The sequence below is a fragment of the Pogona vitticeps genome, chromosome 1 (assembly GCF_051106095.1).
Source record: "Pogona vitticeps strain Pit_001003342236 chromosome 1, PviZW2.1, whole genome shotgun sequence".
Lineage (NCBI taxonomy): Eukaryota > Metazoa > Chordata > Lepidosauria > Squamata > Agamidae > Pogona > Pogona vitticeps.
In genome coordinates this window covers 169,086,642-169,099,928 of record NC_135783.1, presented here as the reverse complement: position 1 = coordinate 169,099,928, position 13,287 = coordinate 169,086,642, and the positions used below count along the sequence as shown (strand labels likewise).

The 13,287-nt window shown below is 43.1% G+C and overlaps 1 protein-coding gene across 10 annotated transcripts in view; it reads right to left on the bottom strand.

Moving 5' to 3' along the window:
• The window catches only part of PCNT (pericentrin), a 315,970-nt gene that overhangs the window by 49,946 nt on the left and 252,737 nt on the right, over positions 1-13,287 (bottom strand). For 9 of the 10 annotated variants that reach the window (XR_013537759.1, XM_078378579.1, XM_072976792.2 and 6 more), the window contains 3 exons: positions 12,486-12,636; positions 2,285-2,956; positions 1,442-1,689 (listed from right to left, as the gene is read on the bottom strand). Coding sequence is in view for 9 of the 10 variants with exons in the window: in XM_078378579.1 (XP_078234705.1) it covers positions 1,442-1,689; positions 2,285-2,956; positions 12,486-12,636 (1,071 nt within the window). In the remaining variant the exon portion in view is untranslated. The remainder of the gene's footprint in view (positions 1-1,441; positions 1,690-2,284; positions 2,957-12,485; positions 12,637-13,287) is intronic. The other variant, XM_078378612.1, reaches the window with a different exon arrangement.

Genomic DNA, 13,287 nt, shown 5'->3' with positions numbered 1-13,287 from the left:
AAGTAGACAAAAGACAATTTTATTCTGCAGAATCTCCAAAACTTTCCTATGCAAGCATAGTCACAGGCTCCATAGTTTACTACCTACTGGGAATTTCCCAAAAAGGAAGCCACTGCTGTGCTTTCTGGGAGTTGTAGTCTCTCTACCCTTACCCTACTCTTATAAAAGGTGCCTTCTATAGAACTATAATGCCAGAAGCACCCTGGCAACTTCCTTTTTTTGGGAAAAGTCCCAAAAGGAAGTAGGCAATGGAGCTTGTGAGGTAAGCCAAGCTTCAGATGAGTGAAATGTAAGTGACTTTAGGTGTCTATAGGTGTGGATATGTACGAATGCATCTGAATTTTAGAACTCTCAGCATTCTCTCCAAGTATTTCTTGGAGCTTGAGTCCAAAAAATTCAAATGGAATATCCCTATTCACAGGTTTGCTTTGCGAATGCTAGGTATTTAGAGCCACTCCCTAATTTACAAACTCCTTAACACTATAACAGAGTGCCAAAATATAGTTATAAGTTTTGTTACATGGCTTCAAGTCAGAACCGAGTTACAGCAACCCTAATAGGGCTATCAAGGCAAGTTAGATATTTCAGGAGTGGTGTTACCAGTTCCAAAACGCCTCCCCCATGAGTTTCCATGGTTGAGTAGGGATTCAAATCCAGGCCTCCTAAGTTCTAATTCGTCACTCATGTCACTATACCACACTGGATATCATCATTAAAAAACCAGAAACTATTATTATGATCTAGCACAGGGATCCCTGGTGCCTGTTCGTGGGCTTCCTTGAATTGGGACGTGGACACGGATCTCCACCCCCCCCCCCCACTGTTCTAATTAAAAATAAAAGTTAGCTACTTAACAAAGCATAACAATGAAACAAGATCAAACTATGGTTTCTCTGCTGCTTTTCTAATCAACTAAGGCTTAAATAAGCAGGGAACACAGTTTCCTGTATTCAGCTGAAATAGGGAAATATTTCAAAGTAGAAATGGAAGCTTGAAGTCTCCTTGTTTAACACTTGACAGGAGAAGGGAGTATCTCAGCAGTGCACACAGAAGTTTCCAGTTTTAATCTTCTGCTTCTCCAGGCAAGGCCAGCAAAGAATACAGTCTGAAAACTTAGATATTACATGCCAATCAGAATAACACAATTCTGAGCTAGGTAGACTACCTGTCAGACTCGACAAAAGATAGCTTCCTATGTAAGCATTACAGCTGAATTGTGCTATAATATTAGAATTCTGGTTATATTTAACACATTTTAATCAAATTTAACTGATATTTCTGCTTTGTATAGAAGGCAATGCTCAAGTACATGAGTTGATAAAATAAAACTAATGAGTCAGAAAAAAATATGACTCAAGTGTGCCTCGCCTTTTTTCTTAAACATTTCCAGTATTAGGAATAAGAATAGTTTTTATTAAGAATATATTTGCATTATACTTACTTGTCTACAGTTTTATATACAAACTCAGAAAGATAAGCAGCTACAGAAATCAATTGCTCTCTGATATTCTGTAATTTCTTTTGTTCTTCATGCAGCTCTATAGTGTCTGTTGCAGAGCATATGTTGGCATACTTATTTGAAGAAGGAGGTTTATGTTGGTTTCTATGATCACTGAAGTATTTTCTCTGCTCCTTCAAGTCTCTGACCATCTGTTGCAGTGCCTTGATTCTTCCAGTGTTGCATTTCCACTGTTGGATTTCAAAGTCACACTATTAAAATGCAAAATACAACAAAATATAATATATCTTACACTAATACACGCAGGGGGAAAAAAGGTCCCAAGATGCTGGAACAACTTCTCAGCTTTCCAACACTATGAAATTTGTGGCTGGCAAAATCCAGCAGATAAAAAAGTGTTCCAAACATACTTTTATATGTTTACTAACCAACAATCTTGAGAAAATAATTCCTCAATTCATTCCGATCTCTGCTCCCTTATACACATTCAAGATATGAAATAAAAGACTGAAAACAACAAAAAATAGGATCCTGATAAAGACAGAAGAACTCTGACTTAGCCTTTATCCAGCCTAGTGACATCAAGAGAAAATTTATCTCTTGAATACAATGATCAGTAGAATGCAATGTCCAGGATGAAACAGGCTAGGAAATCCAAATTAGGTATTCAAATTTTGATACAAAAGTGTTTTTGGGGGTAAATAAGTTTGTTGTGTTGTAAGGTGGAAACAAATCCTTGATTGCACAAATTAACCAGAGATCCTGTGAAATTTATTATGCCATATCTGCAGCAACAAAAAAGATGTTAGAAAATCATGTTCCTACCTGACTTTCTTGAGCATCTTGCATTTCATTTAATTTACTAAATGTATGTTGCTTATGCCTTCCATCTCTTACTGTTTGTTCTGTCCTGTTCTCCTGATGTCTCAGTAATCTGAGGTCCAATTGCAATTGTCCGCATTCCTTTTTCATTTGTGCCTCTTTCTTCCTCTGCATTTCCAAAGCATGTTGAATTTCCTGTTCTTTATTTTGCAGACCCATTGTAACATGCAGCTCTTGATTTTTTTGAGGCTCTTCACTGTACATTTGTATTTCACCCATTTTTTTAGAACCAAGTACCTGTTTCTGTGTCTTCTCAATTGTAGCCAAAAGTTCCCTAGCATGAGACCTTTCTCTATACAACTGGACTTGCAATTCCTGTAATGAATCTTTATGCTTACAAGATGAACATTCATTTATCCTCATGCTCAGTTGTTCTGTTAAAACACGTTCATGATTCAAAGCACTTAAAAGTTCTAAATTACGTTTCTTCTCAAGCTCTATATTCTTCTGCAATTCCAAAAGTTTATTTTGTTCTTGGGACAACAGAGCCTCACAGCGAGAATGCTCAATTTGAAGTTCTTTGCGGAGATTACTGTTTGCTGACTGTTCATGTTCTAAAGCCACAGAAAATTGGTTGTTCTGAATGCATTGTAGTTCCAAGGCAGCTTGCAACTCCTATATAAGAGAAAGAAAACTTACACTTGAGTGTAACATTAATTCCTGCAAATACATTAGCAATAAAATATAGGAGCAGATTTTGATCCTAAAGACTACAGGTTCCTAATTCTAACATTCTGAAACACTGGATTCACTGCAGCATACCTGTAGTAAGGAAAATTGAGGTTATCCTCACCTTGCTACCACTTACAGCTCCCTTCTTGCAAATGACAGCTAAGCTAAGTGAAAAACAGCCATGACAGCTTTCAGTGGGAGAAGGCAAGAAAGCAGGATGTAGAAACTGCAGAGTTCAGCTAAATCATAGAATCATAGAAAAGTGAAGTTGGAAGGGGCCTACAAGGCCATCAACTCCAACTCCCTGCTCAATGCAGGAATACAATCAAAGCATATCTGACATTTATTTATTTATTACATTTATAGCCCGCCCATCTAGTCATGTACTCAGACAATTTATAGCCCACCCATCTACTCTGAGCGGCTAACAACGTATCATATAACAATTTAACAAATTAAAATTATAACAATATATTACTAAATAAACAATGATCCAAGATGGGAGAAAAGCACAAGACAAAAATAATTCAAATGGTGGGTGGAAGGAAGGCTTGCTTAAACAGCCAGGTTTTCAATTGGCACTTAAAGATACCCAGCGAAGGGGCCATGCGCATCTCAGGAGGGAGGCTATTCCAAAGACGAGGAGCCACTGCCGAGAAGGCCCGGTTTCTTGTTTTTTCTTTCTGGGCCTCCCTCTGCGTTAGGATCCTCAGCCTCACCTCCTGGCTAGATCGGGTGATACGGGTAGATCTAGGTGGGATAAGGCATTCCGTTAGGTAACGAGGCCCTAAATCGTTTAGGGCAGGCTTGTCCAACACGCGGCCCAGGTCAGCTCCTAATGCGGCCCAGTGAAGGCCCTGCACCTCCCACAATGCTGTGCTAGAATGCAAAAAAGAGGAGGCGGGCAGAGCAGGCAGAGCAGCAACTCCTGGAGCCAGTCAGCCTGAGCTGGAAATACGCAGCGAGGGGAAGGCGGAGAGGGAGGAGCTGCCCGCCCACCCGTGGAGTGTGTGTGTGTCGGGCACCAAATCCGCCCCGCAGCTCAGCCAACTCAGCGCCTGGGGGGAAAGTGGGTAGCCAAGCCGCTCAATCCCGTTGCTGCCCAGAGTGAGAGAGGAAGTCAGCCCGGCGGTTCGTCAGGTTTTGGGTTTTCCAGCCGAGTGGGGAGAAAGGCTGGCAAAAGGCTGAGTGTAAGAAGAAACTTTGGAGTTTCAACTTGGGAAGCCAGGCCTCTGTCTCTTGCAGCCCCATCCCTCTGTGCTGCTAGCTTTCCAGCCAGGCTGGGAAGAAAGCAGCAGGGAGAGAAAGGGGAGCAGGAGACAGGAGCCTGGTGGAGAGGGCTTTTGAATTTCCCCAGCTCTATTTGTCAAACCAAATATGGATGCATTGGTGGCTGAGAAACAATGTCAAACATCTCACTAACTTCATTTCCAAATAAATTTAATATGTTAAATATGTTTTCTATGGTGTTTTTTTTTTTTTGGATGATCAGGTATCGTTACTTTTATTTTATTTTATGTGCGGCCCAAACCAAATTTTCATCTTCTAATGTGGCCCAGGGAAGGTGAAAGGTTGGACACCCCTGGTTTAGGGCTTTATACGTAAGCATTAAGACTTTGAAATCTATGCGGAACCGAACAGGCAGCCAATGCAAGGCGGCCAGAGTGGGAGTAATATGCTGGTATTTCCTTACCCCACTGAGAAGTCTGGCCGCCGCATTCTGCACCATCTGGAGCAGGGGTCTCAAACTCAATTTACCCAGGGGCCGCTAGAGGCACAGTCTGGGTGAGGCTGGGCCACATCAGATTTTCCGCCAAGCAGAGCAAGAGCCCGAGGAAGCTGCCCAGGAATTTCCTTAGGCTGGCTGGGGCTCTGAGGAAGAGGAGGAGCGTGTGAGCCCTTGTGGCCGGCCATGACCCCCTCCGGTTCCTTCTTCACTACCACCACCAGCAGCAGCAGGACGAAGAAGCAGAGAAGGGAGGGAGCACTGGCGACCGCCTAGCCCGGGACGGGGAGGAGGGCACAACATAATTTTTTTTAAACCCTCACAGAATCGCCTTGCCAAAGGAGAAAAGCCCCCATCGGTACCCATGAAATTAAACAGAACGGGGCGGGGGGGCACCGGTGCGCGCACGCACACACAAACACACACACACACACGGAGATCTGGCAACCTTCCTCTGAGGGCCCCCTCAAAAAAAGGCACATTCAGCAGCAGCAACTACCCCCACCACAACAGAGGAGCAAATTTTGCGAGGCGAGCCCAGGCAGTCTCCAGAGCCAAGGTGGCTGAAGCAGGATGAAGAGGAGGAGGAGGAGGAAGCACCACTGGGTGCTGAGGTGGCTGCTGGCCGGGCTGGTGCTGGGGGTGCCAAGAGAGAGAGCCAGAGAGCCGCTATCCTAGAAGAGGTGGCAGCGACGGCAGCTGCTGTTGGCAGCACTGTTGGAGGCGCTCTTTGAGGACGGGCTGGGAGCGAGCTCTGCTCTCAGGCATCGCTCAGCGGTGGCTTGGGCACTCGGGGAAAAGGGCCGGCAGCGTGCCTCGCTCGCCTGCTCTCCCCCAAGACAGCGCCTCTTGCACCCTCCATCCGGAACTGCAGCCTGCCGGTCAGCCCGCCTGTCTGCCAGCTGGCAGGCTGCAGTTCCGGATGGAGGGTGCAAGAGGCGCTGTCTTGGGGGAGAGCAGGCGAGCGAGGTGAGGCTTTTTTTTACTCTTGACAGCAGAGGACATGTGGGCCCTTCAGGAGGGCAGGCAAGGCAGGGGCCGCAAACTATCATCTGGCGGGCCGCAAATGGCCCCCGGGCCGCATGTTTGAGACCCCCGATCTGGAGTTTCTGTATAGATCTCAAAGGCAGCATTTTGTTTATAAGTAAAGAAGCCTTAGCCACCAGGAGATATGTGTCTTATCACTAACAAGTCCAGCAGGCAAGAGAAAGGAGGAGAAAGTCAACAATAATAATAGACCAGTGCAAGGCTAAAATGGGCTTCACGTTTTTGAATATCATCCCATCATGTTATAGATAATGGCACTCTGTTAGCTCAGGAATCTGTCTACCACTACTGAAAGTCGCTGTTGAGAGCTTTGTTATTTTTTCTGTAATGTTTTCCCTCAAACTGTTTGTTTTGTTTATTATCTAATCTAGCTTATTTTTTTCTAAAAGTATTTTCCCTTTTAATATGGCATTTTTTAAATCCTTCTAATAAAATAAAATCTCCACATGCGGTGTCTTTCTTGGGAATGTGCATGAAGACAGTTGGTCCCAACCAGTTCTGACTTCTTGTTCAGCTACATAGTTCAGTGGTTAAGTATTCTGCCCTGCAGAGCTGGTGTTTGGCTCTGAGGGAAGTGAGTTACTGAGCTTGCTGTCTCCAGGTATGCCACCTGAACAAGCCAGGGGAGGTCATTAGAGGTGGAGAGATAAGCGTTTCTGATGAGCATGAATTAAGTCATCCCTGTCCTGGCCAAGTCATCAAAACAGTTTGCAGCTTCCCTGGAACTCCTGACAGTATCTATCTAACCCACATAAAGTGATAGTTCTCAAAGCTTCCTCTAGCCTGCAGCAGCTAAAACTGGCCCAGGGTAACAGAAAGGTCAATATGCTGGGACTTGTCCTTCTCTATAAAAGGATTTATCTGACAGGAAAAATTCATTTCTAGCTTTTGTCAAGGATAATTTGACACTGAGGTAGAACAAGGCCTATGATAATCAGCAGCCATACTTGAAAGGTGTGCAAAATGCTGAATCATGCAGTCTGGGATGATGCAATGTCCACAATGATTGGCTGTATGTAAATGTGCATGTGTATGACTGTGTGGACCTGTGGAGAAGATGTATGGATCTCTTCCATGAATGTCATGCTGTCATGCAGCCGGTTTGAACTGCTGAACTTCTGTATATATTGTAAATACATTTGGTGAAGGAAGAAGCTGTCTTTGTCTGTGTCATTCAACTGGACTGCCTGGACTGAAACAAAACTCTGCTAACTTACACCAACAAGGGGTTATGTGCCCAGAGATGTCTGTCTTGCACCAGAGAAGCTGGTGAGTGCCAGAGGGTACCATAGAGGCCAGAGGAACCAGTCCAGAAAATCCAGAAAGGTGAGCATCTAGCCATTCAGAACTCAGGAGGGGTAAAGGACGGAGGGCAGAGATAAAAAGGCAGCAAAATGCAGTCAGTTGGGGCAGCAGGAATGGGAGCGTTCCCTCTCACAAAGCTAAATGAACAGAAATATCTGACTTGGTTAGTTAAAGCCAAAATGCTACTGAGAAGGGAGGATTTGTGGGAGATTCCAATCCCCCCGCTGTCCTGAATGAGGAACACAAAGGAAAATGAGAAGGCTTTAGCAACAATAGTTCTGTGCTTAGTGGACAGCCAATTAATACATGTGCGTGGACTGACCTCAGCTAGCCAATGCTGGCAAGCTCGGCACTGTGTCTATGTTCACGACTCTGCTGGCAGCAAGGTTGCTCTGACATGGAAATTATACAGAGCAAGGCTTGACCATGATGGAAGCATGTCAGAACACTTACAGCAGATGAGAAATCTGTTTGTGGAGCTTGAGCAGAGGGGCATACACTTCACAGAGAATCACAAAATGTATATGATCCTGAGCAGTCTTCCAGAAGACTACGATGTGCTAATAACAAGCCTTGAATCCATGCCAGAGAGGGACTTAACCCTGGAGTATCTGACAGGCAAATTGTTGTAGGAAGAGGAAAAAAGGAATGAGAGGTCCCAAGTCAGAATGAGAGATGACGCCCCACAGCAGAGGAGAGCTGCTTCCAGGAGCAAGGAGAACAGATGGGAAAGGCTCTTGCTGTAAGACGCTGCTTGAAATGTAGTTCTGAAAAAACATTTGCAAAGGAACTGCAGAGAAAAAGAAACTAGCCAGAGAAGTAGAGGCAAGAAGCAAGGGAGGATTTATCTTGAACAGGCTTCTGATAAGGACTTCAAGGTCAACATCCGGATTCTTGACAGTGGAGCTGTTTGTCATTTAACTCATAAGTCAGAGCTGTTTTCTTCCCTAGGTGCTTCATAACACAGCTATGTTAGCCTGGCGAATGGAGAGAAATCTTCAGTAATGGGAGAAGAAACAATTTACGTTCCAGGTTTGCAAAGGAAAACTACATGGTGTATTGCATGTGCCCATTTTAGACTGTAATATCATAAGTATCTCATGTTTGGACAAAGAGGGGTTTACAGTTACATTTGCTGATAGTACATGTGTAATTAAGAAAGGGAACAGGGTGTGCCACAGCAAAACTTGAAAATAATTTATATGTACTGAAGGGAAGAACACAAAACAATGTAACACATGCCATAGTCAAAAACACACCACCACATGACCTCATTTGATGCACAGGAGACTGGGTCATGGTAATTTCAAGATGGTGGAGATGATGCAAGGGATGGCAAAAGGTTTGAAAATGAAACCCTGTAAGAATTTTCTGCATTGCAATGTATGCAAAGTTGCAAAATCAAAGGTCCAAAGAATAAGCAAGGAAAGTAACAGGCAAACCCAGAGTCCTTTCCAGTTGGTCCATGGCCTCTAGCACCATCTATGGGAGGAGCTAAATATGTTTTAGTCTTGGTGGATGACCATACACGTTTTTTGTTTTGCTTTCTCATGAAAAATAAGACAGAAGTGTTTATCTATTTCAGGGGATGAGTGAACTTTGTGGAAAGACATTATGGCCAAAAGGTGGGCCAGTTGCAGACAGATAGAGGGTCTGAATTCATGTCTGAAAAGTTCCAGATGTGGCTGACAAAGAAAAAGAAAATCACAGAAAAACCCTATTCTCCATTTCAAAATGGCATCACAGAATGCAGAAATGGAATCCTGCAAACCATGAAAGATGCCCTGTTAGTGGATGCTAACATGAGTAATTTGTACTGGGGAAAGGCATTTCAGACAGCAAACTATATAGTTAATAAACTTTGGTCTTCAGCCATAGAACAGACCCCATATTTCATGTTACATGGCAAAGAACCTTCCGTGCAACATATGAGAGTGTTTGGATGCAGTGCCTGGGTACACATTCCAAAGGAAACAAGGAGAAAAGGGAGGTTTCTGGGGTATGAAAAAGGATCCAAAGCACATAGATTCTTAGATGGAAATAGAAATGTGGTTATTTCCAGATCAGCCAATTTCTGTGAACATGAAAATTGGGACAAGGTTCATGCAAACTCAGAAGTGTTCATACCCATAAACAATGGTGAAAAAAAATCTCAGAAAATAGAGGTTCCAAAGCAAGACGCTGAAGGAAGCTCCAGTCCCAGCAGCTCAGAGGATGATGATGGGGAATGTATTGAGGCAGAGAGTCAGCCTGTTAAAGAAGAACCAGAGGTTCCCAGAAGGTCAGAAAGATCTAACAAAGGAGTACCTCCATCAAGGTTTGGTGTGGGGGAAATAAGTGTTTGGCATGTGTTCCATGAACCTAAGAATTATGAAGAGGTGTTGCTTCTGCCTGAGGCAGAGGAAACGAAATGGCAACAAGCCATGAAAGAAGAGTTACAATCCATGGATGACCAGGGAGTGTTTACAGAGACCACATATGTCAGAGTATTAAAAATTTACAGGCCTGAACAGAACAGAACAGAAGCATAAATGAGCTGCCATGATATCCAGGTGTGTAAAATGCTGATTCACAGTGACTCTGGAGAGGTGGTGCCTGGATGATGCAACATATACTGCCACATCCACTACTGAGGCAAAATTTGCTGCTCTTTCAGAAATTTGTTCAGAGCTAGTGTAGTATAAGCAGTTGCTTATAGATCTAAAAATTAAAGTGGATCAGGCCATGACAGTGTTTGAGGACAACACAACATGTATACAGATGGAAACCACAGAAAAAATGAGAAGTAGAAGCAAACACATTGATATTAAATATCACAATGTTAGAGAGGCAGTAAAAGAAAAACTAATTCAACTGCAGTATTGTGAAACAGAAAAGAATGTAGCTGACATTCTAACAAAACCACTGAATGTGCAAAGACACAGAGAACTAACTGAAGAATTGGAAATACGTTCTGCTCAGGTGTAAAGTATAATTGCTCAGGTGTCAAGGATAATTTCACACTGAGGCAGAACAAGTCCTATGGTAATCAGAAGCCATACTTGCCAGGTGTGCAAAATGCTGAATCATGCAGTCTGGGATGATGCAATGTCCACAATGATTGGCTGTATGTAAGTGTGCATGTGTATGACTGTGTGGACCTGTGGAGAAGATGTACGGATCTCTTCTGTGAATGTCATGCTGCCGGTTTGTACTGCTGAACTTCTGTATATATTGTACATACATTTGGTGAAGGAAGAAGCTGCCTTTGTCTGTGTCATTCAACTGGACTGAAACAAAACTCTGCTAACTTACACCAACAGCTTTTGTGGGGAAAACAGCACAAAAGTTTCTCATGAACAGTACTCCACTCTAGAAAATTACAAGCATGCCACTGCACAGGTGCAAGACACCCTTTTTTGTTTCACAGAAACCACAATTAAGAACAACAAAACATCCAAGAGCACAGGATCTTAGCAAGGTCCCTTCTACACAGATGCCAGGCATGACAGGACTTGAGAAGCTTAGGCAGTCTTCCTATGTCAATCGAACTGGACCCTCCCTATCATCTGGCATGGAGATCACAAACCCAAAAATGACATTGCCTGTTGCAAAAACTATTTTGTTAGCAACCCAGCTTAATTTGCATGTGTTCATTTATTTATGGAAAACTAGGGAATCAAGAAAATAGAGGAGGGCTGTGTGGCAAGGCAGCCAGGTGGTCCGTATGGTGCTCCCAATTGGGGGACTGGGAGGGGTGAGGAAACGGTTGATGGGCTGGAGGGGCATTGTTATCTGAAAACGATCCAACTCAAACTAGGTCTTCTGACTCAGGTGGTTGTGGAGTTGGTGTCAATATGGCCTTGGAGGATTTTGCCTTCAAAGATTTAGCTTTCTTAGGCGGGTGAGAATTTGTAGCAGAGGATTGGTTAGTTGGTTGGTTGCTGACAGCTTTGGGCTTAAGCCTATCAATGCTGAAGTCAAGATCTTGGGAGGTCGTGAACCAGGGGCTGGGGCTGATGTCAATGTAGTTTCTTGTTCGTCAGCATGGGAAGGGCTGGCTGATGGCCACTGCTTTACTGTCTCCAAGACGGCCTTGTCCATGGCTTTAGCCTGGAACACCAGTCTACAGAGTGGATGCGTGATGGCGCCAGGAAAACTGATTGGTTTTCCTGGCTGGAAAGATTCTTCTCAAAGCCGAAGCTTAAGTCTAGAAAGACAACTATGGAGAACCCCATATCTGAATTTTTTGCTGTTGGGACAAGATGATGTTTGGCGGGCCTCTCTTAGACAGAATAGGCACTTGGTGTGGCAGTTGGAGAGGGGGATTTTATTATTGCAATTTGTGCAATGTTTAAATGGGCCTGAAGGAATGGGGAGGGGGAACAACCCTGATCCAAAGGCTGAAGCCAGTGTTGAAAAGAGTAAGGGGAAAAAGGATGATAGGTGAAGTAAAAACAGTAAAAGGGGGGAATAAAAGTCCTTTCTTGTTTCTCTCCAACAGAAATTACTCACAGAAGCTCGGAGAGAAGAACGAATGAGGCTCTCAATGTGGTGATTGAAGAGAAAATGGAGAGCTATACTAATGTTTCTTTTTCTAACTGCAGAAGCTCTAGAAGGTTTTAATGAGGCTCTGCGCATGCACAGATCACCCAGAATGCAATTCACAGAGGCCACTAAGAACTTTAGCAGGTCCAAATGCTCCAGTTGATTATAGGGGGTGTGTCACATAACCCTCCTGTTATAGCAGTTCCACAGGCGACAATCCCTTTACGGGCACAATTCAAAGTGCTGGTTTTAACCTATAAAGCTCTAAATGGCTCAGGTCCAAGCTATTTCAAGGATTAATTCTTCCTATATGAGTCTGCCTGGGTGTTAAGGGAAGGCCATAACCTTGGTTCCACCACCTTCACAGGTGCCTTTGGTGGGGATGCAGGAGATGCTCCCAGACCTGGGAACTCCCTCCCACGGGAAGCTAGGCTGGCCCCTTCTTTGCTGTTCTTCTGCAAGCTGACAAAGACCTTTCCTTTCAGGCAGGTGTTCCCTTAGTGAATGGCTCTCTGAGAGTGTTTTTTAATATAGATTGTTGTGTCCTGTTGCTTTTAAATGTGTTTTCAGTATTTGCATACTCATTGTTGTTAGCTTTAATATCTCTTTTTAAGCAGAAAGGTGGGGTAAAAATAAGTAAATAAGTAAATAAATAAATATTTGTTTAATTCTTTTAAAATATTTGTACACTTACTGTTTTTAGCTTCTTAATGTTTGTATTCTATCTTTAATTATGTAAGTCATTTTGGGTCCTTTTTAAGGAGATGGGCAGAGTAAAAATATTTTAAATAAATAAATAAATAAACAAACAAATAAATAAATAACTATATAAATAGTGAGAGCTATACTTTTCATGAAATATTTTACCTCTATTGCTTTTGACTTCTCATCTTCTCTTCTCTTATGCTGATGTATCTGTTCATCCAACATATTCTGAAGTTCTTTTTCCTTACATTTTTCATTCTCCAAGTCTTGAAGTATAGCTATCATAGCCATTTCCTTATTTTCCAGCACAGAACTACAAAACATTCAGAAGTTGTCTTTCAAAACACAATTGACCTGCCATGAATTATTTTATGACATTCATTCTGCTTTTTCTGCAGGGAAAATGTTTATTTATTTATTTTATTTATTTATCAAAAGATATTTATGTTTTTTCACTATGCACGTATTAAATCTCATCAGGAAAATATGTTGTTTACCTTTTCAGCATATGTTCACTGTGAATTCAGTTTATGTGAACCCACACATTTGTGGTTAGATTTTAAGGTAAAAATCACAGTAAGATTTAGTAATATATACTTTCTGGAAAAGGCAGCCCCTTCAAGGCTTGCTGCCTTGTCGTGGTGAAGGGGCTTGAGTAATTCAGAGAAGCTATGGGCTATGCTGAGCAGGGACACCCAAGACGGACAGGTCATAGTGGAGAGTTCTGACTAAACGTGATCCACCTGGAGCAGGAACTGGCAAGCCACTCCAGTATCTTTGCCAAGAAAACTCCATGGACAGAAAAAAAAGGCTAAAAGATATGATGCTGGAAGATGAGCGCCTCAGGTTGGAAGGCGTCTGAGGAAGAGCGGAGAACAAGGACAAGTAGCTCCAGAGCTAATGACATGGTTGAGCCAAAGCCAAAAGGATGCTCAGCTGCGGACGCGCCCTGGAAGTGTAAGGA